This window comes from Neoarius graeffei, chromosome 24 (genome assembly GCF_027579695.1).
Source record: "Neoarius graeffei isolate fNeoGra1 chromosome 24, fNeoGra1.pri, whole genome shotgun sequence".
In the NCBI taxonomy this organism is placed as follows: domain Eukaryota; kingdom Metazoa; phylum Chordata; class Actinopteri; order Siluriformes; family Ariidae; genus Neoarius; species Neoarius graeffei.
In genome coordinates this window covers 37626375-37653344 of record NC_083592.1, presented here as the reverse complement: position 1 = coordinate 37653344, position 26970 = coordinate 37626375, and the positions used below count along the sequence as shown (strand labels likewise).

Here is a 26970-nt window from a genome sequence, read left to right as displayed (position 1 = left end):
TTGTAGTAACTGTTTCTTCAACACCACGTGTGTGCTTTTTCATGTATGCAGACTACACGTGCAACACAATGACACTATCTGTATCTGTTTAGTGCTTCAAATTTCTATATCTGGAGCTGTATTCAGATCCCAAAACAAGTCCGTGTGACCTGAAACAGAAGTTTTGTTGTTGTTGTTGTTGTTTTTAACCCTAACTCACTGCCCCGGATACTAAAAAACACTGGAGGTGAGGGAGGGAAAAAAAAACATTAGTCTTAACTAGGCATGTGTGCATGTTGTTTGAAATGTACATGTCAGTAATATTTTCTAATGAGACCTATTTCTTAAAATATAAACAAACTAGTAGCCTAATTTAAGGCCCGGGGCCTCATGTACAAAGCTTGCGTACGCACAAAAAAGCTACGTACGTCACTTTCTGCGCAAACATTCGTATGTACAAAGATTGACTTGGCGTGGAAAAGTGCGGTACTCTACGCAAACCTCATGGCTGGCGTACGCACATTTCTGGTGCATCTTGGTACTTGGCGACACTTAGAGGCAGAGCAACGCAACTACATTTAGGCCTACTCGGTCAAGAGTCATGACATGGCGATAAGAGGCATCCAAAAATGCATCAGAACATCAGGATGCGTGAATTGAAATGTATGTCAGTCATACGACATTGTCGAGACACATAATGCGAGACTGTTGGGTAAATGCCAACAGATCCATCAACCATCCCTTCCATATTGTAATTACGGGAAATGAGAAACCCCAGCAATATCATTTCGATATTATTCCCATTGACTATTGGTTAATTAATTAAATTAAAGAATGCACATGCAGGACCATGCATTGCAGCTAGCTTAATAGATCTTCCTCGCGCATTTGCCGCGAGGTGTCAGACTGAAATATTATTAGTTGATGTTGCGTGGGGTAGCCTTATCACATAATTACCAAGATCAATATATGAAACGATTTCCAAGTGCGTACAAATCAGACACAACCGCGGTGTGTGGCGTGTTACACAACGTGGCGCAGCGGCACGGCGTGCCAATAATGGAGCGAGACCTGCCGGAGGACCCAGACCCTGGGCCTCACAACGAGGTGCCACAGCGACATGGCATACAAACCCGGCAGCGCTTAATAGCCACAATGTGAAAAGGTAAGGACAGACGGGACACGGGACACCATTCATTTTTTAAGATATTCTTTTAATGTGTTATTCAGTTCCTTCAATTCCTCGCGGATTCCCTCGAGGTTGTCGTTAATCGCCTGTATCCCCTTTAAAATTTCCCCCTGCGACTCAAGGACCGCGCGCGTCAGCACCCGGCCTGTGGACCCGGCGACAGGGGCAGGCGGTGGAGAAGGGGGGCAGGTGACAGTGACGCTGGATCCGCTCGGCTGGGGGTCCTCTTCCTGCTCAGGTGGGATGGACTGGGGGCCTCCTGTTGTTCCCTGGCACCCTGCATTTGTCATTAAAATCCTATTGTGGAAAATATGTGCACATGTTTTATTTCTGGTTACATGTGGCTAGGAATATTGGGCCTACTAAGAGAGGAAGACATTTCCTCAAATACAGGGTGTCCCCGAAAAAATGTACACATTAGAGAACTAAAGGTGTTTTTTTGTTTTCAAAACCCATGTAACTCAAATAGACACTCATTGTGGCGCAGGCACTGCGGACGATGCGAATCATACCGTTATCTTGGTATAGGCTACATTCACATTCAGTGGCATACAATCAGTGACCGTTGCATGTCTCATAGCATACACTTTGAACATCACTTTAATTGGAGGTGACAGAACAATTAAGTGATGTATGTGAATTCTATTACACTGTGCTAAAGGCAGGGATTAACGCGAATAAATGTTAATGTTAAATGTTAATAATAAATGTTAAATGTTAATTTGATTAACGCGAGATTTCTAACATTTAATTAACATTAACGCGTTAGTAAAAGTTGCCATGTCTTTTACCTAACGTGGGCCTTACTGCAGGTCTATTTATACTAATTAACATATTCAGTGTGGAATAATTGAGGGAGGAGACGGGGCGGGGAACGGGGCTCGTGCATGTGCGCCGAATTCCACGTTGATTGGGATGTACAACAGGAGAGTGCGTGGAAACCTTCGTACGCACTGATTGATACATCCGGATTTTTTTGGTCATACGCAAATTTCCCGATTTTGACGTGCGCACATATTTAGTGGGAAATCCACGCAGGTCTTTGTACATGAGGCCCCAGGTCCCACAAGACTGAAAACCATAACGATAACTATAAATAAAGCAGTCCCCTGCAGTTTATGTGGTTGGTGGTCACTCCAGACCGATAATGATCCCTATAGCCCAGGCCTGGGTTTATCCATATCGGTGAGTTGCTTCTGGAGTGATTTTTCCAGGCCTGACCCTGATCTGATAAAACATCTGACCAATCAGGTAATTGTTTTCATGTGACATTGTCTGAGCACGTGCTATTTTTCCCCGGGCATCTTTGTACATCCTTGTTGCATCATGGAGGAGAAGCTGATAATAGAAGTGTCGAAGATGAGCATCAAAAGCAGCTCTTCGTCGCTGTTACTATCAGCCATTGCGTGCTGCTGAGTGCACTGGGTGTGCACACAAACAGCATACAACCGCTACATTTTCCCACGATAACCAACAATCATGTATATTTACTTACCTGAGTGTCAGGACCTACCGATATTATAGTCAGGCTTATAGTTGTGGTGTGACTGCTCCAGACTGGAACTAAATTCAGGTAGACGTACAGTCACAGTTGTAGTTATAGGTAGAGTTATAGTTATCAGTGTTGTGGGACCGGGCCCTTAATCCAACATGCCTGTGACCACTAAGAATGACTGAATTAATGCTGTAAATGCATTGCGTCTTAAAAAAGTGTGGTCTTTTTTTCTCCATATGAGCTTCATATCTGACTTGTGCAGCTTCTCATCTCATCTCATTATCTCTAGCCGCTTTATCCTTCTACAGGGTCACAGACAAGCTGGAGCCTATCCCAGCTGACTACGGGCGAAAGGCGGGGTACACCCTGGACAAGTCACCAGGTCATCACAGGGCTGACACATAGACACAGACAACCATTCACACTCACATTCACACCTACGGTCAATTTAGAGTCACCAGTTAACCTAACCTGCATGTCTTTGGACTGTGGGGGAAACCGGAGCACCCGGAGGAAACCCACGCGGACACGGGGAGAACATGCAAACTCCACACAGAAAGGCCCTCGATGGCCCCGGGGCTCGAACCCAGGACCTTCTTGCTGTGAGGCGACAGCGCTAACCACTACACCACCGTGCCGCCTCTTGTGCAGCTTAAATGACAGAAAATTTTTTTCATTCATTTTATTTGATCTTACCCCTGAACACATTCCATTTGTACTAAAAACCATATAGACAAAGTTTGTGCATTATATCTTAAATTTTAATGGCAGCTCAATCAACTCGAAGATTACTAGTCGGTACTATATCACCAGTTGTTCATTTATATTTATTTATTTTATTTACATCTGTTGCCGTGTGTACAAATTGTAAACTATATTATTATATAGTTCATATACAATTCTAGCCCTTTGCATTTCTGTGATAAAGCTCACTGTGACGGCTTCTTGTTTAATGTATGATTTATATAATTTTATTTTCTTATTTTCTGTATTTGTATATATTGTACAGAACTACAGATTCAGAACATCTCATCTCATCTCATTATCTGTAGCCGCTTTATCCTGTTCTACAGGGTCACAGGCAAGCTGGAGCCTATCCCAGCTGACTACGGACAAGAGGCGGGGTACACCCTGGACAAGTCACCAGGTCATCACAGGGCTGACACATAGAGACAAACAACCATTCACACTCACATTCACACCTACGGTCAATTTAGAGGCTGTCCACACGGCAACGGATTCAGGTGAATCTGATAAAATTTTTATCATTTCGGCCTGGCATCCACACGGCACCGGCGTTTTGGGTGCCCCAAAACAAGAACAGGTTCCAGAATGGAAAAATCTGGCAACGGCGCCGTTGCGAAGTCGTCTGGATGAGTAGAACGGATTTGTTTACGATGACGTCACAACCACATGACTAGAACAAGCAGCACTCTCGCTGTTTTGTATGAACCACTGCATTGCATTCACTTTTGTATACAGCTTTTCTTTTAAATAAACAAGTAACTGAACCATTTCTTGAATTTCTTTTTTTTATTGGATAAGACTGCTTTTCAAAATGTTCACACACAATATAAAAAGTTATATAAATTATATAAAAATGCTTTTCAAAATGTTCACACACAATAAGAAAATTAAGTTATATAAAACTATGCACACTAATAAAACTAATTTGTACACACAGAAGGCACGATTTCCTCGCGTAGTCGCAGCCATCTTCTTCTTGTTGTTGTGTGCTTGTTCCTGTGAGTGCTTCATGCCGGGTAGAAGAAGGGGTTTATGCGCATGCATCCTACTTCTTCTATTGTTCTGGTGTCTCCGATGGGACGGTCTTACAGCGCACGTAGAGGTGTTGCATGTGTATTGCTTCGTTTTCAGCAAGCGTAGCGTTGCCATATGTACCTGATATTTTACTGATCCATTGCCCATGTGGACGCGATATTTTTTTTTATAAAATCTCGTTGCCGTTGTCATGTGGATGTAGCCTTAGAGTCACCAGTTAACCTAACCTGCATGTCTTTGGACTGTGGGGGAAACCGGAGCACCCGGAGGAAACCCACACGGACAACATGCAAACCCCACACAGAAAGGCCCTCGCCAGCCACGGGGCTCGAACCCAGGACCTTTTTGCTGTGAGGCGACAGCGCTAACCACTACACCACCATGCCGTTTCTTTTTGATATATTTATCAGTAAAGTAAATGAAAAAAATATTGTTCAGCAAAATAGTTTATTTATACATTGACAATTATAGCAATGTGGCATATTTACCATGCACTAGTTCTGTATCCAGACTTCAGAGGTACCCAAAAAAGTGTCTTCAATATGGGTATAGGTAGACCTAGGGCCAGTAGAGGCTTTTTTCCTAAGCGTATTTTCAGCTTAAGTTGTCAGGCACTGTGGGATGGGATCAGCTAGATCAGTTAGCTTAGCTCCATAATGTTAGTGATCGGTTTTTTAAATGATTAACACTATAACAATTGCACAGTGTACATTTCACTGTATACTTTGCAATAAACCCTTAATAAATTGATAACATTTAATGCTGTCCCAGTCCATTCCAGTGTAGTATTATTGTAGGCCCTATATTGAATAATGCCTCTAATGACAGCAGTACTTAATTGTGGCGGACTTTGTGGCTTGGCTGCTGAACTTCATGCTGATTGAGCTACCAGTTAGATTTCTTCATTTTTGTTAATACAGGGTTAGTCAAAATTATGTTAACACTTAAATGGTAGAAACCAATCGGATCTGTAGTGGAAGTTCATCAATGGCGTACTGCTGCATCATCTGTAAGTAGACGTCTGACGTCACTCTTAGGGTGTCAAAAAAGTAGGGCCCAATTACGCCAGCAGCGGTCACGGCGCACCACACATTCAGGAGAAAAATAATCCATTAATGTTAACGTAATTTTGACTAACCCTGTATTTTACCAGAATTATTTTTATATATATAGAAATCAAATTAGGTGGTAAGATGGTCATATTTAATAACTTTAAAAATTAGCTCCACCCTATTGTGCCTCCTATTTGCACAAGCTTTTTGTCGGAACCCAAAGGATCCCAGTTCCAGTTCAGTCTCAGCCAGATACCTTGTGAACCTTTCTGACAAAAAAAAATAATAATAATCGTGCACCTCTTATTCATATCTGTTTAGAACACATTATCTGTTAATTCCAAGTAATATATTCATATTTGGTTGCATCCTTATTGTACATGGGATACTCATTTAGTGTATCAAAGTTTAGAAAAGTCATTTAGTTCATAAAACTTGTATGTACATTAATTCAAGAACAATCCGTTTTATATTATGGCTTTCCAACAGAGAAAATCGATTATTATAACTACACACATTTGGCACCTGAGTGCATTAGTAATAATTCATGACTGACAAGAATAACACATTTGCTCTTAATTTTCCATAGCCAGCTAACACGATGACAGCTATTATACAAGAGGTCTGAATGTTTGATTTAGCATTATGAACAAAAGGCTTCTACCAGAATCAATAACATTTGCATAAAATGCTTAATAATGAGCTCACAGTCTGCTCTCACCTTGACAGAGATTTTCCCTTCATCCTTTGGCAGATGTGCAGCCAAGAACCAGTCTCCAGGGAGAGGGCTGGTAACATTGAACACCCCGGTAGTACGGTTGGGCAGCGTCCATGTCAGCGTGACAGCAAAGGAGCCTGGGACGATGGTGTCCTTTGGGAAACGGGTGTTCAAGGGGTTGATGACCGGTGGGGCTCCCGACCTGAAGTACCTGCCAACCAGAGTAGACACATTTTTAATGCATGGAGGAGCATAGACAGGACAAGAAGATGAATAATATGAGGCGTAATCCATCACTGTTTATTTCTATCTAAAGTTCTGATTTACTAAAATTATATCGGTGCTCATCTCATTACTGCTTTCATAAATCAAGCAAGCAATAAGCTCAGCACATTTAATTAGATTTTTAGATTTGGGTGAGCAAGCAACACTGAGAGAGAGAGAGAGAGAGAGAGAGAGAGAGAGGAGGAAGGAAGTCAGATGGAATTCAAAGTATGCTCCAATTTCTTTCCCTTTTACATGAAGTTAAACAAAGAACCGTGACTAATACTAAATTATGCATGAACTAAACTGAAATGTAAAATAAACATTCCAACATTGTGCTACTTTCAATGTTTAGAGGAACGATCCGGAATTTGGCAAGTATTCAAGCGGAACAATGCTTTTGCTATGCCGTAATCTAAGCTAAAGTGGTGAAAAATGATACAAATCAATGAGTGGAATGGGTATGTGTTTTCTGAGTCTTTAGTTATTTATTTTTATGTGAGAGACAGAAGGCTAAAACGATGCCTTTCTCCTTCAGCGCTGCCATTCAAGATTAAAAAAGAGGTCTGACAGCCGGAATCTGCCACGGATCATATGACATGAAAGCCTTCACCTTCCGTGATTTCTTTCACTTGGCCCACTGATCCTGTAGTATGTCAATTGGAATCCTGACAGGCTTCAAATGCTAAGTACCCTTGCGAATAGAAATCACAATAAACAGCTGACAATTGCTTTCTCGCTCTCATTTTTATTTTCATCCTACGTAGGAGACTGAATGAAGTTGTAATATGGCCGACTTAAAATATACACTGTGTGTTTGAACACCGTGCGATGAAATGAACACTTATTATCTTTGTGTGTATCTTGCCCTCAGTGAGTCGGTGTGTGCTCTGTAGTGTGCTTCTCAAATCCATGAATATTTAACAATACAAGTCCATGTGCAAATGCAGCAGCAGACTGTAATGACATCTTCTTCAAGAGGACCACTGTGGATGTGGTGTGGGGTTTTTTTTGTTTTTTTTTCCTTCCTGTCCCACACGGACACCATCCCAGAGCGGTATAGGGTTCAGATCTCGTGGTCTAGGGTCTTTGGCAGATAATAACTCCAACTGCAGCTGTAGGGTTGTTTGAAAAAATCGTGCCACCCTCCTCCCTCGCTCTGTGCACCCGAGGAGCTCGTATGTCTGAAGCATGTCAGTGCAGGGAGGCTTTTGTCCTTGTGGTGTACAGGTTTATTTTTGTCCCTGAGTAAAAAAGACTACAGCTGAACAGAATAATGTGGGCTGTGTGAGTTTAAAGTCAGACAAAACACATCTTATTTTCAGTGTGATTGTGATACACGGTGATTAAACAATACTAAGATACTAGATTATACTAGATTGAAGATACCATGAAAAGGAGAAACCTTTTAAAGCAATGAAGTTTTTGTAGTGGAGTGTATTATGAAATGAAATGAGCCTGATTACCCATGAGTCAGATTTTTATCCCATTGTGTATCTCATATTGCAGTGTGTATCCTAATGAGAAAATTGAAAATTGCATAATTTTGGACACGCTACATGCTCTATCTGTTGCATACTCCATGAGAATAATTTTATAAATCTGAAACAGCTAGAGGGGTGGCATGGTGGTGTAGTGGTTAGCACTGTTGCCTCACAGAAAGAAGGTCCTGGGTTCAAGCCCAGTGGCCGATGAGGGCCTTTCTGTGTGGAGTTTGCATGTTCTCCCCGTGTCTGTGTGGGTTTCCTCCGGGTGCTCCGGTTTCCCCTACAGTCCAAAGACATGCAGGTTCGGTTAACATAGGGCAGCCATGGCCTGAGGTTGGGCTGAAGTGCCCTTGAGCAAGGCACCTGACCCGCAACTGCTCCCTGGGTGCTGTAGCATAGTTGCCCACTGCACTGGTGTGTGTGTGTGTGTGTGTGTGTGTGTGTGTGTGTGTGTTTATTGCTCACTTGTGTGTGCATGTGTGTGTTCACTGCTTCAGATGGGTTCAATCCAGAGGTTAAATTTCACTGTGTGCTTCAGTCTGTGCTTGAGTGTACATGTGACAAATAAAGGCTTCTTGGCTTCTTCTTCTTGGCTACATCACTAATAAAGATTAGTGAGTTTGTTCCAGAAGCAGCCATGCAAGCCCAAGCCATGACACATCTCTGCCGTGCTTAACTGATCAGCTTGTATGTTTTGGATCATGAGCAGTTCCTTTCATTCTCCACACTTTGGCCTTTCCATCACTTTAATAGAGGTTAATCTTGGTTCCAGAACTTTTGCATCTCTGTATTTCTTTGCAAATTCCAATTTGGCCTTCCGATGGCCTTATTACTGCTGATGAGTGGTTTACATCTTGTGCAATGACTTCAATCAAAAGGTTGATTTCCCTCTTTCTCAGCTTTAAAATGACTTGCTTTTCTCAAACAGCTCTCTGATCTTCATGCTGGTTTATCCATTATAATAATAACAGCAATCTTCACAGGTGAAACCCAGGGTTCAAGAGAAGAGTAAACATTCAGAACCATTAAAAAGTATTACTTGTTTAAACAATCGATCATTTTAACAGGCACAACTGTGTAACATGAAACGACTGTCAGGCACATGTTCCAATATTTTTGATCACTTGAAAAATGGGTGGGTTCAAACAAAATGTGCCATGTTCTAAGTTGTTTAACACATCTACATGCAAATATTAGGAAACAAAAACTGATCCATTGATCAGATCCATTGGCTCATGTTCATCTTTTGATCTCAAACCCAAGAACTTGCCTTGCTGTTCCAATACTTTTGGAGGGGCTGCGGATGTTACTGAAAGCATTACTTGAAAGAAATGAATCACTCCAAAGCAGTAAAATTCCAAGTAATGAACTAAGCCCATGATTTAGGTGTGTGCGTAAAAACAGCAAAACTCATCGTGCCATGTATATGTTGGGGTGTTGGTGCTTAAAGGTGCAAAATATAGGGTGGCGTTAATGCAAATTAATTAATCTAACACCCATCGTGTGATAAATCACAGCCTAAATGGCACTACCAGGATAATGATTGTATGCGTAAATGAAGACAGCCGAAGAGTAAAGTATTAAGTGTGCAGTTTAAAGAAATGTGGTAAATAAATCCATTGACTAATTATCATTAAATAATAGACTTAGGATCTCAAAATAACAAATAATTCCTTAAAATTATGACTTAAAGTTCCTAAAAAAATTAATAATAATAATCTCATCTCATTATCTCTAGCCGCTTTAATAATAATAATAATAATTATTATTATTATTATTATTATTATTATATAAAGGGAACATGTTTTTTTTTTTTTAATTCCTTAATCAACCTTATACTTGATGTATAATTATGCGGACATCTGTCAGGAACAAATAACACATCCCGAAACCATATATAAAACAGTTGTTTCTGTCCATTATTTTATTTTATGTGACATTATTTATGCAATGTATAAATCAGAAAATAAAACTTTTGGCATTCTCAATAAATTAAGGTCCAAAGTGAGCGAGGAACCCTTTGTTAATTAAAGATTCAACTCTTTGCTCTTTGCTTTAATCCATAATTAGCATTTTCTGATGTGGTATTCCATTAAATAAGGTATTTTAAAACAGGTCTGCACATATTTGCTTCACTGGTTATCTGGACCCTGGTGGAGCTGACACTAGCCGTGCCCCAGCATTCTGACGATGCAGCACTTATTTATGCTGCTGCGTCCTGCTCCATATTAAGAGTACTCAGCTCTTCCCCCTGTAGGATCCAGGTGTCTCACTGCTACTCCTCATCCTTATGTTCATATATTAAGTGTGATCCGTGCACCTGCACCCTGCAGTGGAAGTGAAATAATTCAAAATACCCTGAGACAAAAAACTAATTTGACCTCAGCAACATTAACCAGGGACTAATTAGATGCCAAGGCGCTGCTTTTCTACGGTATATTGTCTTACTTTTATCTTTTAGATTTACACAACAAATGGTTGTCACTTCCTCTGTGATTCATGCACTACTGGCTGGCCTGAGACTTGCTCCAAATCACTAGCTTCAGACGCAGGTCATGTCAAAGTCTGTTATGAGCCAATAAGCACAGCCTCCATAAATAATATGCCACAATAATGCGACATCCGTCAGATATTGGACATGCCTTTAGCAAACATAACCAGGGGTGCATTTTCCAGAAACTCAGGAATCTTACAGTATATACACTCTCAGAAAATAAAGTACATGATTGTACCTTTAGGAGTACAATGGCTTGTCACTAGGGCAGTACCCTCTAAGGTACTTATTTGTTCTCTTTAAATACTGTTCGGGAACATATATGTACCTTTATGGCCCTAAAAAGGTACACATAGTTACCTTGAGGTCCAATAATGAGCTCTAGGGGGTACATTAGTGTAGACAGTACCTTGAGGGACAGAAACAGGCTCCTGCTTTACCCCTATTTCTGCCAGTGTAGTGTATAACAAGCAACTTAATGAAAAACTTCCGAACTTGCTTTGCCATTGTTTCCTGAAAGCTGAAATTAGCAGACATTTAACTAAAAGTTCTCCAGCTCGATTGTGGTAAAAAGCAGAACAAGTCAATAGTCAAAAATCAATTGAAAGTCTGGAGGTAACTCGTATCCATGGATCAGCGACTGGGACAGCAAACAGTCAATGAACAGTATTTTTAAATGGCAGAGAACAGATGTAAGCATAATCAAACAGAACTAACACTTGGAAGCAAGGAAGACAAGAGAGGTGCAAGAAAGAAAGGAATAAGTTATATTATTTTCTAAATGGTAGGTTGTCATGCAGAGGGAAAAAAAATGTAAATAAAAACGAGATGTTTTTAGGGATGTATCACAGTCAAACTAGCAATTATTCCCACAAAACAATTCTTACTACACGCAGAAACTAGATATAGAAACATTTAACCAGGGATTGGGATGCTATGAGGAAAATTATGTGGAAATTTTAATTGAATATTTACAATTCTTGCAAAGCATCAGAGCTCTCAGAGGCACAATTAAAATCTCATCTCATCTCATTATCTCTAGCCGCTTTATCCTGTTCTACAGGGTCGCAGGCAAGCTGGAGCCTATCCCAGCTGACTACGGGCGAAAGGCGGGGTACACCCTGGACAAGTCCCCAGGTCATCACAGGGCTGACACATAGACACAGACAACCATTCACATTCACACCTACGGTCAATTTAGAGTCACCAGTTAACCTAACCTGCATGTCTTTGGACTGTGGGGGAAACCGGAGCACCCGGAGAAAACCCACGCGGACACGGGGAGAACATGCAAACTCCACACAGAAAGGCCCTCGCCGGCCCCGGGGCTCGAACCCAGGACCTTCTTGCTGTGAGGCGACAGCGCTAACCACTACACCACCGTGCCGCCCCAATTAAAATAAATAAATAAATAAATAAATAAATATGCCTTCCATATACAGTAGGTACCATCTATCTTGCCCAGTGAACAAGGGAAGTGTATACTGTGACCAAGACGAATGAGCAAAAATGTATAAACTACACTTTCCTTCAGGATGCAAAGACTTATTTAGGTTACACATTATTGTTTGTGTGGCAGTATCAAACAGACATCTCGAGGAAATCCATTATGACCACGTAGTAAACCACTTCTAATTCCCATAGGGTGTATATTTGATTGCAGCACAGCACTGGGACAAACAGCTCCACTTGGCAGACTCTGTTTCCATCCTTAGTGCATGATCACCATCATCTGACTTCCCATATTAGAACAATGGGCATGTGAGCTTAATTAGTAAAGACCAGCTATATAATTAGACTTAATTATTTTGTTAAGTAAACTATTTTTGTTGCTTTGAAGTTTTTAAACTGCATTACATCCGAATAAAGAAGCACTCAGTGAATAATGAATGCGTCATGTTAGTTTACAAATGAGTTTGTGCAATACTTTAGTTAAAAAGAGTTTTGAGAAATGCCCATTAATTAAAGAACTCTCGTAATCCGAAGTTAACAAAGCGTTACGAAACTTTCATGAAATGCAGCCGAGAGCAGCTGACACATTACATCACACTCTGAAAGGTTAAACAAAGAGAGTAGAGACAGCGGAGAGTGGATTTAGGGAGAAAAGGTTCATTTGTTAGGATGTGGCAAGGTCTCTCTCTCTCTCTCTCTCTCTCTCTCTCTCTCTCCCTCTTTTTTTCCTGATATGACTTATAGGCCTTTACTATTAGTGTGTGGACAGCAGTTTTAACTGGAAGGCCGATACTTCATTACAGATGCCTAGTGCTGTACTTTAACCCTTTTAATCCTTGTGCTTCAGTTGAGCTTTAAAGCATTGTTTTAGTAATTACACTGAAAGTAATTGGAAACGTGCTGTATGTAGTTAGGAGAGTGAGGAATGTATGTCTAATTCCACCAGCAGGTCCTGGGAGTTTAATAAAAACCGATTTATTATACCAACCAATAAACCGAACTTACAGCTTGCCCTCTTATCCCATAAAAATGTTAATACTGCACAGACTAGAGCACTTTAATACTAGCGGCACCCAAACACTGAATTACAAAAGGTTAGATGCATCCACACTTGCCTGCAGCTACAGAATGATGCATAATCCACACAACTGCATAGATACAAAGTCGCAGAGACCAAACAACCAAAGTTTGAAAACAGGTTCAAAACCAAACCCCAGGAGCTTTCATGTTCTTGTCACTTGTCTTGCAATTTATGACTTGATTAAGTTTGTTGATGTGCTCAACCTTTGAATCTGATATTATGGAAATGAATGGCATAAATCTCGTTGTTCTTGTTCTCGTCTAAACAAGCAAGCACAGAATACCGATTGGGTCTGAGACATTAATTGAGGCAAGGGTTTGTTTCACTGTCTCACATTGTACAAGTGCACAGAGTGACTGGTGCTTCAGTGAGCCATATGATAGGAATTAAACTCGAAAAGATCAGAGCAGTAGTGCAACTACAATGAAGGCAATGCATCTTTAAGAACCAGTCAGTGGCTTCAGACTTAGATTTCTCAGTCTTGTACATACTTTTGCTATTACTTTCACTGCTAGAGGACTCAGTGAATAACATGCTTCAAGATGAATAGCTGAATGACAAAGATGGGACTATAAAATAAATTCCACACACCCACATATTTTATGAACATTATTTAAATGTATACAGTAATACTCTGTCTATTTATTACAGCTAGAAATCTTTCAATTACAGAACTTTCCACAAGCAAGAAATAATTTAATCCAAGTGAACATTATTGGTGATAATACTTGTTTTTTTTATTTTGGATTTAACCCATTCAATTCACAGAACTAGACTAAAATAGGCTATTAAGCCAATAATAAATAAACTAACATAATATTGATATAATGATAATATATTTCACAGTTATTCCATGAAATCGAGTCGTACATGAGCTGATAGCCGATGAGGCGCGTAGCACCGAGTTGACTATAAGCCATGTACGACGAGATTGAGTGTTAGAACTGTTTTATTCTATCCACATTCACTGGAGTTTGAGAAACAGAGCATTTTTATTTTAATTTTTTGAAAATTTGATAAATAAAAACTTTATACAAGACGTCTGACAAAATAATTTCCGCTTAGAATGTAAACAAACCAGCAAAATGACAGTAGCAATTTGTGAAAAATGCTGTAAAAATAATAATTCTTGAAAAATAAAAAAAAGATACGTTCTTACTATCAAATACTTCTATTCCATACTTTGGTGCTTTTTTTGTATTTTGGGGGGTTTTCTTCTTCTTCTTCTTTAGGGTTTTTTGGCGGTTGGCAAAGCAACTTAAAGGTGCATTACCACCACAGACTGGGCTGGAGTGTGGAACAGGAGATATTGGGGGGGGGGGGGGGGGTTTACAACGCTATTTTCTTTTACCTATTTCTGTTTCTTTTAAATATTTGATAATTTTTGGGCGGCACGGTGGTGTAGTGGTTAGCGCTGTCGCCTCACAGCAAGAAGGTCCTGGGTTTGAGCCCCGTGGCCGGCGAGGGCCTTTCTGTGTGGAGTTTGCATGTTCTCCCCGTGTCCGCGTGGGTTTCCTCCGGGTGCTCCGGTTTCCCCCACAGTCCAAAGACATGCAGGTTAGGTTAACTGGTGACTCTAAATTGACCGTAGGTGTGAATGGTTGTCTGTGTCTATGTGTCAGCCCTGTGATGACCTGGCGACTTGTCCAGGGTGTACCCCGCCTTTCGCCCGTAGTCAGCTGGGATAGGCTCCAGCTTGCCTGCGACCCTGTAGAAGGATAAAGCGGCTAGAGATAATGAGATGAGATGAGATAACAATTTTTGGGGTTTTGTTTTCGAGTAGAGTTTTTATTTCGCCCTCAATTGGTTCAGCAACATGCTCCGCCATTTTGTTTTTCTCTAATCACAGTATATGAGCTGACAGCCTAGTAGTAGAGTAGCCAATCAGAGCACGTGATTGTTCATAGCCAGTGAATGTGGATAGAATAATAACTAATATTTGTTATTTCCACCATTGTCACTAAATTTACAATATAGAAAACTCCCTGGATATGCTCTATGGATCGCAGGACAATCTGAGAACCACTAATCTACACCATTCAGATCTACCCGTAGTCTTTTGTGATTTTCAGTGTAACAAATAAAGTCATAAATATTACATCTTCGTTCCTAAGACAACAGGCCGACCCTTAACACAAAGCTTTGGTAAGACCTCAGAAGTTTTGTTTCACTCCAGTTCCTGGGTGTATGCTGGGCCTAATTAGAGTTGTCATGGTTAGTCCAACACAAAGATATTGATCCTAACACCGAGGTATGTGGCTGCTTTCCACTATCCCCTAGTCATCTCATTGCATTTCCGTCTTCCCTACAGTGTTATCTTCCCCACTTTATCTCTCCCCAGCACTCAACAGCATCCTCGTTTAATTACCATCTCATTGTGGCACCCCCTGCTTACTTTCTGACAGTTGAATTGACAGAATGAGTGCCTAGCCTCGTACGTTATCACAGCAGTAATGGGACCTCATGGTGGTGGTTGGAGAAGTAGGGGGTTAGGGGTGAGTAGCAGGCAAAAAAAATAGGGAAAAGGTGCAGCAAAGGGCTTTAATTACTAACTTGCTATTGTGCTTGTATTTATTGCAAATGTATTGGAAATACAAAAGTCCCAAGTTTGGCTTTAAAGTAGAATGAAGAATGAAGTCCCACTTTACTAGCTGTAGTTTTGTGTAAAACTTAACTTTCAGTTGAAATAAGTGACATTTAAGCAGCCTTTTATGTAAATAAATAATGGCTATACCCATTCATCAATATTTAATAGTGTTTACTAACAGATTCTACATAGATTCACCAGCCACTTTAATAGGAACCCCTGTACATTTGCACATTCATGCATTTATCCAAACAGGAAATCACATGGCAGTAGCACAGAGCATAAAATAATGCAGCAGAGATAACAGGAGAGGAGAATGGCCAGAATGATTCAAGCTGACAGGAAGGCGACAGTAACTGAAATAACCACTCTTTACAACCGTGGTAAACAGAAATACACTTCAGAATACACAAATCACTGGAAAATGAGCAAAATGAGCTACAACAGCAGAAGACCACATCAGATTCCACTCCTGTAAGCCAAGAAATCTGAGACTACAGTGGGCAGAAGCTCATCGAACCTGAACAGCTGAAGATTGGAAAAAGACCAGACAATGTTATATACTTTATATATATATATATATATATATATATATATATATATATATATATATATATATATATATATATATATATCACAGTCAATAAATTATACGGTATTGAAATTGTGATATTGGTTTTAATTTGAAATAAAATGATGAAAGAAATAATACAGATAAAACTAAATCTTCGATGTGAATACTCTATTCAGAATTTGGCAAAAATTCTGCAAATTTGTGGAAAAATGGCGGCTTGATCTGGGACATGATAAATGGTTGACTACATCGCATTCCCTTAAAAAGGCTGTAGTCCACTGAAAAGTCTACAGTTATCACTAATTGTATTTTAAGTTGTAACTTTATACACCTAAGGATTGGTGCGCTCACAGAATAATCATAACCGTAATAAAACATCATGCAAAATATTTGATCACTGTTGTAACTCCATTTTCCGCATACCCAAAACCAATACGATCGTGTGTTTTGATCTAAACGGAAAGCCTCAGGGTCAAGGTCACTACCTCACCAAAAGTAGTAACTTAAAATCACTACGCCATATAAAAATTTAGTTATAAATCTGCGATTTTGTTTTTTAAAACGAAAGCTGAAAGTTAGGTATAGAATATGTTTCTTACAGAATATGTTACGATGGTAGCTGGTCTTGTATGAATTTCTGAGCTATAAAATGAGTTGTGGTCTATTTTTTACCGTAGCGTGTTATTTGTGTGCGGGGAAGGACACACATTAACAATTTGCATGTGTAGAATGGAATTTTCCACTCCAACAGTTAGAAGTTGATCGTGCTTCCATTTGCGGTCTTTCTGTTACGCGAGTGATCTGTTCGGACGTTATCACTGAAAAGGTGAGTTTTGACAGTTTTATTTTGTTTTAGTCTTGCAGTATAAGGCAGTAGAACATTTCTTTTTCATCTTACTTTCATATTTCGTAGTGTTTGCGTATTTTTGGCCAATATTTTGCAACCATGGTCAATTTAGATCGAACTTCTGATAGAATCTACGGCCAGTCATTTTGCCCCGCCCCAGCCTCACGCTCTGTCCGGTGCGGTAGTGATGTCCCATTGCTCGCGCACCGCAGCAGAGACCCGCGCGACCTTCAGCCGGTACAGTCACTGTTCTTTTACCACTGCCATTATTCTCATTTCCGGTGTGTTCTTGATTTTTCCATTGTGTCCTATTTCACCATATCAAATACCCAAAATGTATCATATTATTCATATTTAAGTGAATAATCAATTCAGTCATCATAACTTGGCATTTTTAACCCAAGCAATCAAAAAGAGGAAATTTATTCAATATTTTCACTCATCTGTGAAGGAGGAGCTTTAATTCTTCATGATGTAATTATATAAATAAATTTTCCAAAAGCGGGTGGCACGGTGGTGTAGTGGTTAGCGCTGTCGCCTCACAGCAAGAAGGTCCGGGTTCGAGACCCGTGGCCGGCGAGGGCCTTTCTGTGCAGAGTTTGCATGTTCTCCCCGTGTCCGCGTGGGTTTCCTCTGGGTGCTCCGGTTTCCCCCACAGTCCAAAGACATGCAGGTTAGGTTAACTGGTGACTCTAAATTGACCGTAGGTGTGAATGTGAGTGTGAATGGTTGTCTGTGTCTATGTGTCAGCCCTGTGATGACCTGGAGACTTGTCCAGGGTGTACCCCGCCTTTCGCCCGTAGTCAGCTGGGATAGGCTCCAGCTTGCCTGCGACCCTGTAGAACAGGATAAAGCGGCTAGAGATAATGAGATGAGATGAGAAATTTTCCAAAAGCATTTGAATTGTAATAAAAAAAAACTTCCACAGTGGAGGCCAGATAAAGCAATATACTATCTTTATTCTTATTAAACATGACAAACATTGTTAGGTAAATGCAAAAAAAATAGTAAAATTAGAAAATTTATTTTTTGACCATAATGTCCCAAATGAGAGACCAGTTTCTGAGACGGACCCATATACATATACACTGAGTCTGTAGAACAAATATCTAAATAAAGAATGAGCTTAGGCTAACTATTAGAGCATTGTATCTGCTGCAGTTTCTATTTACATGAGCAGAAAAAAAATTTCGCTCCATGAGCAGGCCTTGAGGTCACAATTTTCATTAGCACACAAGCTGGAACATGCTTCTGCATGCTGTAATTACTGCATTATGTTCCCCTAAAGTTATGTCTGACATTACGAGATAAATAAAAGGTTCTGGCAAAGTTGAGGCAAAGATATTTTTATAGCACGGCTCTCTGCTCTCCATATGGATTTCCCCTGAAGGTACCAGAAAAGCTTATTCACTGTTCTGTACATTATGGGAACTGTTGAATCTCCTTGTTTTCATATAAAACTCATGGCATCCATGGCATGGATAGTATTTTTTTTTTAGTGTCTTAACCTTTCATTCATGGTGCTTTGACTTTGAGGTCACAGGAGGGACTGAAGTGTACAAACCCAAGAGCAGTTGAACCATAAAACAGACTTCCACTATCTTTAATATTTGTCAAAGGCGTGACTAACACCCCACTCAGATAGGACTTGCTATCACTAGCAGTCATATCTGCAATGTTTGCTCAAGGACATGCTTTTAATCATTATATATTGGCACAATTCCACAAAAAAAAAAAAACTTCAATACACTCAACAGTAAGCAAAAGCAAGGTCGTGCATTTGATGGATGGTTAATGACAGATTGAAGGCTGAGCCTTGAAGACTTAAATGTTCTGTTAATGTCACTGTGAATGGCCTTAATGCAGGATCAGGAGATCTGTGCTAAGTTAAACTGCTGTGTTTGAGCACAACACGAGAGCACATGGATCATTCTCAGATGGTGTGAAAGAAAAGAAAGGAGATAATGAGAAGCTAAAAGAACACTTTGTACAGTCTGAAATGCTCAGTACTGTGAATTTGATCTTACCATATTACTACTTTGCATTTCAGAAAGACTGCTTGAAGTCTGGACTTTATTCATCTGTTTTAAATTCCTGGATAACTGAAGAGTCTGTCATGTCTCTTCACCATGTAAAAAAACGTCTTCTTTTAAATTCAGCCCAGGTTTTTAACCTTTTCATTTACTCTCCACTGAGAAGCAAGACATTTTAATATCCAATAAACCTCTGGAAATTATCTTAGATCTTGTAAAAAATAACTGGTGATTGTTAAAATTCCTTTTTATGTTCTTAAAGTAGCTTATGTGACTCCTTGATTGATTAAAAAAAAAGTCAAAGGTTTGAAGTAGAACTGCTGAAAATCCCATTTTAAAATGTGTAAGAATAAAATTTGATTTAATCACAGTGTTTTCGTCCATATAATATTTATGGATCTCTAGTCTACATTGCACTCAGTTACAGAAAATTTGGCCTTTGCACTGAGGTCATAAATGTTGCCTTTATGGAGAGTAGAGAATAGCAAATAGGCAGTCAGGCAGATTGACTAATAGATCTCAACTGACATTTTTCATAGATCTCAGCCCAGCACTGTTTCATCTTAAGCATACAGTCTTCACTGGTGTCATTATCTATGGTGTAGCCATAGCATTTATGCTTTCGGCCCCTTTGCTATAGCGATACAAGAGAAAACTAATTGTAGACCAAGTGTAAATAAAATTCACCAGACAAGAAAAGCAATTAACTGAAAGAGAAAGCCATGGAACTGTGCATTTGTTTCTAGTTACAATTACTTTAATTGCGTAATTCACGTCTACAGAAATTAACTCGATGTGTCCACATAGTGCAATATCAACATAAACAGTGGAAGCAGTATAGCACCATGTAAAACTTGATCCAAAACTAACTAAGCAAACTAGTGTTGTGGTTTAAATCGGATACTTTTGTATGATTCTAGACAGTTACTAAGGACTAATGCTAACCAGTTTACCTATTACAGTTAGTGTTTTGGTTTTAAAAACCTTTCTTGAAGCCTTTAAATCTACAGAAAGGTCTATTTTGCATAAGTCTTTTGACCCATTTCGTACTTTTTAACGTAAGGTACACGGGCGATTGCTCTAAGACAATGAGGGAGGCTCAGCCTCCTCTAAAAATGACGACCATTGTGTAGGATGAATTGCGCTAGGCTTATGTTATAGCCAACCTTATAACATTGCTATTTCAGATCCAGAATCATAGAAATATATGTGCTCAACCCAACTACAGTGCGAAATCATTCCATTATAACTTTCCCCAGTTCGCCTAATGTGCGCGTGAGTTTTTCCCCCTCGTGACAACGCGATGCAGCCCAGCCTCAGTGGACTTCAATGGCATTTGGGAGCTATGCGTTTTCAATATCAAAATGCAAGACGATTATTGGACAAATACTGCGAAAACGCCCGCCCACGGAGTCCCAGCCTCAGTGGACTTCAATGGCATTTGGGAGCTCTGCGCTTTCAATATCAAAATGCAAGACGATTATTGGACAAATACTGCGAAAACGCCCGCCCACGGAGTCCCACGGACTCCCAGCCTCAGTGGACTTCAATGGCATTTGGGAGCTATGCGCTTTTCAATCTCAAAATGCAAGACGGTTATTGGACAAATACTGCGAAAATGCCCGCCCACGGACTCCAAGCCTCACAGTGGGAGGGACATGGCAAAGCTTTCCGCGAGGAGACTGGTGATTGGTGAAAGCTGCCGGATATTTTCTTTGATTGACAGCTCGTTTCAAATATAGACAGGCAGCGGTGAATTTCAGTTCAGTCCCATGCGGATTCGCAAGTGCTGTGGTGTATTGTAAGAGATCAGCTTACATTTCGATTTCATTCATTACATACGGTTTCTACCAGCTTTTTTAGTTTGTATATATTTTCATTATAAATAAAGTGTAAATATAGTGTTGTCAAGTTTGCTATCTTAGTTCCAGAAATTTTGTTTATTTGAGTGACTGAACTTGAACTTGAGGGGGCTAGTCAGCTAGCAAGAAAGCTGTGCACGGATGCCAAGCATCTCATCTCATTATCTCTAGCCGCTTTATCCTGTTCTACAGGGTCGCAGGCAAGCTGGAGCCTATCCCAGCTGACTACGGGTGAAAGGCAGGGTACACCCTGGACAAGTCGCCAGGTCATCACAGGGCTGACACATAGACACAGACAACCATTCACACTCACATTCACACCTACGGTCAATTTAGAGTCACCAGTTAACCTAACCTGCATGTCTTTGGACTGTGGGGGAAACCGGAGCACCCGGAGGAAACCCACACGGACACAGGGAGAACATACAAACTCCGTACAGAAAGGCCCTCGCCGGCCACGGGGCTCGAACCCGGACCTCCTTGCTGTGAGGCGACAGTGCTAACCACTACACCATCGTGCCGCCCGGATGCAAAGCATTGCTAATTTAATTTTGGCGAAGCCATTTGCCAGTCTTCCTTTCGAGGAAAAAATTAAAATTAAAGAGCAGGATAGACCAACGCCTCAAATTGACTTGGTGAAAAAGGTAGGGAATAATACTCGTTCCTTTCAGCTCTCCTGGTACGAGAAAGTGAATTGGCTAACAGCAAGTGACCCACATCAACAACAGTAAATAGGCTACTTTAGTAATATGTCATGGATGGACCAAAGATATAGAATCTATTTAAAATGTTTATGCTGAGTATATTATATTGGAATATATATTTTTCTGGATATGAATTAAACACAGCTACAATTTGGAAAACATTTTTAAACAAAAACACAGCCGAGAACATTTCACACTATAGACCTGGATTAAAAGTGAAGGGTTATCAAAATTGTCAATAAAACATTTCTCAGTCAAAATAAGTAAAATATAGGGAAAGTGTCATTGAATGAAATGTGTGGCACCCAGCTCTATGTTTGGCTCCCCAAGGTCAGTGCTTGTGCCTATTCCAGAACACTCTGCTGTTACTGCTGAGGTTCCTGACAAAGAGCTGCTTTCAATAATGATCAATTTTTAAACAACATGCCACAATTTTAAAATATAAAATGTTAAAATATACCCCCCCCAACACCACTATCATGTATATTGGACAGTAGGCTAATGGGCCAAAAGAACCTGTTATTTCACAGTTTGTGACGCTGCCAACAATCAGCCAGATCAGAGGCAAGAGTATGGGCAAAACTGATGTCTTTTTTCTTTTAAAATCTGGAAATATCGTAATCGACCAGCCTCCCCTGTTTGAAAGACTACCAGCCGCCACTGGTAAGGTAATAGTTTTCAAATTGAGTCACAGATAATAGCAACAATCACAACGACAGCAGAAAGTTAGATGTTTAACATCACTGTGAATGAAATTGCTAAACAGTGTACAGTTCAAATAGGAAACCTAACAGACAGAGATGGGGAAGCCATGGCCTAATGGTTAGAGAAGGAGCTTTGGGGTCAAAAGGTCGCCGGTTTGATTCCCTGGACCAGTAGGAATGGCTGAAGTGCCCTTGAGCAAGGCACCTAATCCCCAACTGCTCCCCAGGCTGCACTGGGTATGTTGTACGTTGCTCTGGATAAGAGCGTCTGCTAAATACCTGTAATGTAATGTAATGTTTAGCTCTGATGTGCCTGTCATGTCACGTCTTTTAATCCCTCAGACGTACACTGACTGGCCACTTTAATAGGAATTTATTCTTGATTCTAAGATTCCAGTTCTTGGCTGGCAGGAGTGGAACCCAATGTTGCATGCTGAGATGTTTTTCTGCTCACCATGGTTGTAAAGTGTTGCTATGAGTTATTATATCCTTCCTGGCAGCTCGAACCAATCTGGCCATTTTCCTCTGATCTCTCATATCAACAAGATGTGTCCACTCACAGAACTGTCACTGCTCACTCAATGTTTTTTTGTTGTTGTTTTTCGCACCATTCTGTGTAAACTCTAGAGACTGTTGTGTGTGAAAATCCCAGGAGATCAGCAGTTTCTCAAATACTCAAACCAGTCCATCTGGCTCAAACCAACACCCATACCACAGTGAAAGTCACACTTTGAGATCACAATTTTTCCCATTCTGATGTTTGAAGTGAATGGTAACTGAAGCTCTTGATTTGTATCTGCATGATTTGATGCATTGTGCTGCTGTCAAGGGATCGGCTGATTAGAGAACTGCATAACACAGCAGGTGGATGGGTGTACCTAATAAAGTGGCCGGTGAGTGTACATAAAATACACAGATGAGTGTAAACCAGAAATAAATTTTGCTTGGTGAAAAAAATAAAAAAATACACTGACATACACAATGGTACTGTTGTAGTAAAAATCCCCCCTTCCTGCTGTTTTTTTTTGTTTGGATGTTTCACACCTCTGACTTCTTGCTGAAACCAGAAATGTGTTTTCTAAAGTGGGCTCTAACAGAATAAAAGCTGATGTTCTTGAAGACTCACACTGTCACGTTGCGGTCAGGACAGTTATCTCCAAACGTTCCCCCTTGCTCCTTAAATGTGATGAGGTTCCAGACGGCCACAACTGTGTCATCAGGCACAGTGAAGTGGAAGAGCTCCACGCTGGCGAATGAGCGGAAGGCGTTCAGTCTGCGAGGTGTCCGGGTGAAATAATCTGTCACAAACAGGCAACCTGAAGAAACAAGCATAAGGAGAGAATATGTTAGAGCCAGGGTTCCCAATTCCAGTCCTGCTCACTCACTGCACATATTCCCTATGCTTCCTCAAAGCTCACTTAATCCAATTTATGTAGCTCTTAATAATAAGCTCATCAATAAGATACATCATGAGCTAAGGGATATCCAGGACAACAGCTGAGAACCTCTGAGATGATGCGTATCTTCACCAGCTGTGTTATGGAAGGTTTGGAAGAATCAGTTATGATGCAGTTTGAATGAACCGCCCTTCCTTATTGGTGATTTAATCAAATACATTTGGCTCCCCTTCAAAACAATCTTGATGCAAAATTAATCTTGCTTTTATCCTCCAGCACAGGGCCAGAGAGGAGACACCAAGATGACATTTTCCAATCTGCTGTAATGAGCCTTGCCTTCCTGTGGCACCACTGTCAGCAACCATAATGGCATGCAATCTTTCTGTTATGTGTGAGGGGGAAATATTTATACCCTGGCACCTAGGTATTTTCTACTTTCTATTCCCCATGTGTTCAATAAGCAGGCCCGATTTACAACCCCAATTCCATACATTTGGGACACTGTGTAAAACGGAAATAAAAAACAGATCATCATATCGTGTTGAAACTGAGAAATTGTATTGGTTTTTGAAAAATATATGCTCATTTTGAATTGGATGTCAGCAACATGTTTCAGAAAAGTTGGGACAAGGGCAACAAAATACTGAAAAAGTTGTGTAATGCAAAAACAAAAATCTAATTTGGTTAACTGCCAACAGGTCAGTAACATGATTGGGTATAAAAAGAGCATCCCAGAGAGGCGGAGTCTCTCAGAAGTAAAGATGGGGAGAGGTTCACCACTCTGTGAAAGACTGCAAGGGCAAACAGTGCAACAATTTAAGAAGAACATTCCTTAATGTAAAATTGCAAAGAATTTGGGGATCACATCATCTATGGCAGGCGGCACAGTTGTGTAGTGGTTAGCGCTGTCGCCTCACAGCAAGAAGGTCCTGGGTTCGAGCCCCGGGGCCGGCGAGGGCCTTTCTGTGTGGAGTTTGCATGTTCTCCCCGTGTCCGCGTGGGTTTCCTCCGGGTGCTCCGGTTTCCCCCACAGTCCAAAGACATGCAGGTTAGGTTAACTGGTGACTCTAAATTGACTGTAGGTGTGAATGTGATTGTGAATGGTTGTCTGTGTCTATGTGTCAGCCCTGTGATGACCTGGCGACTTGTCCAGGGTGTACCCCGCCTTTCGCCCGTAGTCAGCTGGGATAGGCTCCAGCTTGCCTGCGACCCTGTAGAACAGGATAAAGCGGCTAGAGATAATGAGATGAGATGAGATGAGATCATCTATGGCACATAATGTCATTTAAAAGATTCAGAAAATCTGGAGAAATCTCTATGCAAGAGACAAGGCTGAAAACTGACACTGGATGCCTGTGATCTTCAGGTCCTCAGGCGACACTACATTAAAAGCAGACACATGTCTGTAGTGGAAATCATTGTATGGGCTCAGGAACACTTCAGAAAACCACTGTCTGTGAAAACAGTTCATTACTGCATCCACAAATGCAAGTTAAAACCAGATATAAACAATATCCAGAAACACTGCCACATTCTCTGGGCCCGAGCTCTTTTACGATGGACTGAGGCGAAGTGGAAAATTGTCCCGAGGTCTGACGAATCAAAAGTAGAAATTCTTTAGAAATTATAGACACCGCGTCCTCCAGGCTAAAGAGGAGAGGGACCATCAGGCTTGTCATCAGTGCACAGTTCAAAAGCCAGCATCTGTGATGTTATGAGCGTGCATTAGTGCACATGACATGAGTAGCTTGTACGTCTGGGAAGGCATCATTAATGCTGAATGATATATACACGTTTCAGAGCAATATGCTGCCATCCAGACAAAATCTTTCTCAGGGAAGGCCTTCCTTCTTTCAGCAAGGCAATGCCAAACTGCTTTCTACACATATTAAAACTACATGGCTCCATAATAAGAGTCCGAGTGCTAAACTGGCCTGCTGCAGTCCAGACCTGTCTCCCATTTAAAACATTTGGTGCATTATGAAGCGCAAAATATGACAAAGGAAACCCTGAAATGTTGAGCAACTAAAACTGTATATCAGGCAAGAAAAAAATGAATGGGACAACATTTCTCTTTCAAAACTACAGCAATTGGTCTCCTCAGTTCCTAAACATTCACAGAGTGTTGTTAAAAGTAGAGGTGAAGCGACACAGTGGTAAACATGCCCCTGTCCCAACTTTTTTTGAGACCTGTTGCTGACATCAAATTCAAAATGAGCATACATATTTTCAAAAAACAATAAAATTTCTCAGTTTCAACATTTGATATGTTGTCTTTCTACTATTTTCAATGAAATATAGTGTTTCTATAATTTGCAAATCATCACATTCTGTTTTTTATTTACGTTTTACACAGTGTCCCAAATTTATGGAATTGGGGTTGTTTTGTAATTTGTCTCCCAAGGGCAAAGAGAAGGAATGTCCCCAGTCTGGATGTTAACTGTTTTTGCATCATGCCTAATTTTATATATATATATATATATATATATATATATATATATATATATATATATATATATATATATATATATATATATATAAAATTTTATATGTAGCATTCTCAAAAAGAATGCTACAGCATTCTTTTTGAGAATGCTACATATAAAATTTTATATACTGTATACAACCCCGATTCCAAAAAAGTTGGGACAAAGTACAAATTGTAAATAAAAACGGAATGCAATGATGTGGAAGTTTCAAAATTCCATATTTTATTCAGAATAGAACATAGATGACATATCAAATGTTTAAACTGAGAAAATGTATCATTTAAAGAGAAAAATTAGGTGATTTTAAATTTCATGACAACAACACATCTCAAAAAAGTTGGGACAAGGCCATGTTTACCACTGTGAGACATCCCCTTTTCTCTTTACAACAGTCTGTAAACGTCTGGGGACTGAGGAGACAAGTTGCTCAAGTTTAGGGATAGGAATGTTAACCCATTCTTGTCTAATGTAGGATTCTAGTTGCTCAACTGTCTTAGGTCTTTTTTGTCGTATCTTCTGTTTTATGATGCGCCAAATGTTTTCTATGGGTGAAAGATCTGGACTGCAGGCTGGCCAGTTCAGTACCCGGACCCTTCTTCTACGCAGCCATGATGCTGTAATTGATGCAGTATGTGGTTTGGCATTGTCAGGTTGGAAAATGCAAGGTCTTCCCTGAAAGAGACGCCGCCTGGATGGGAGCATGTGTTGCTCTAGAACCTGGATATACCTTTCAGCATTGATGGTGTCTTTCCAGATGTGTAAGCTGCCCATGCCACACGC

General features: G+C 40.4%; 1 protein-coding gene across 1 annotated transcript in view; it reads right to left on the bottom strand.

The window, feature by feature from the left end:
- Window positions 1-26970, bottom strand: part of tmem8b (transmembrane protein 8B) — a 271726-nt gene that overhangs the window by 166649 nt on the left and 78107 nt on the right. The window contains exons 2-3 of the mRNA XM_060907134.1: window positions 23431-23620; window positions 6219-6426 (exon numbers count right to left, since the gene is read on the bottom strand). Of these exons, the coding sequence (XP_060763117.1) occupies window positions 6219-6426; window positions 23431-23620 (398 nt within the window). The remainder of the gene's footprint in view (window positions 1-6218; window positions 6427-23430; window positions 23621-26970) is intronic.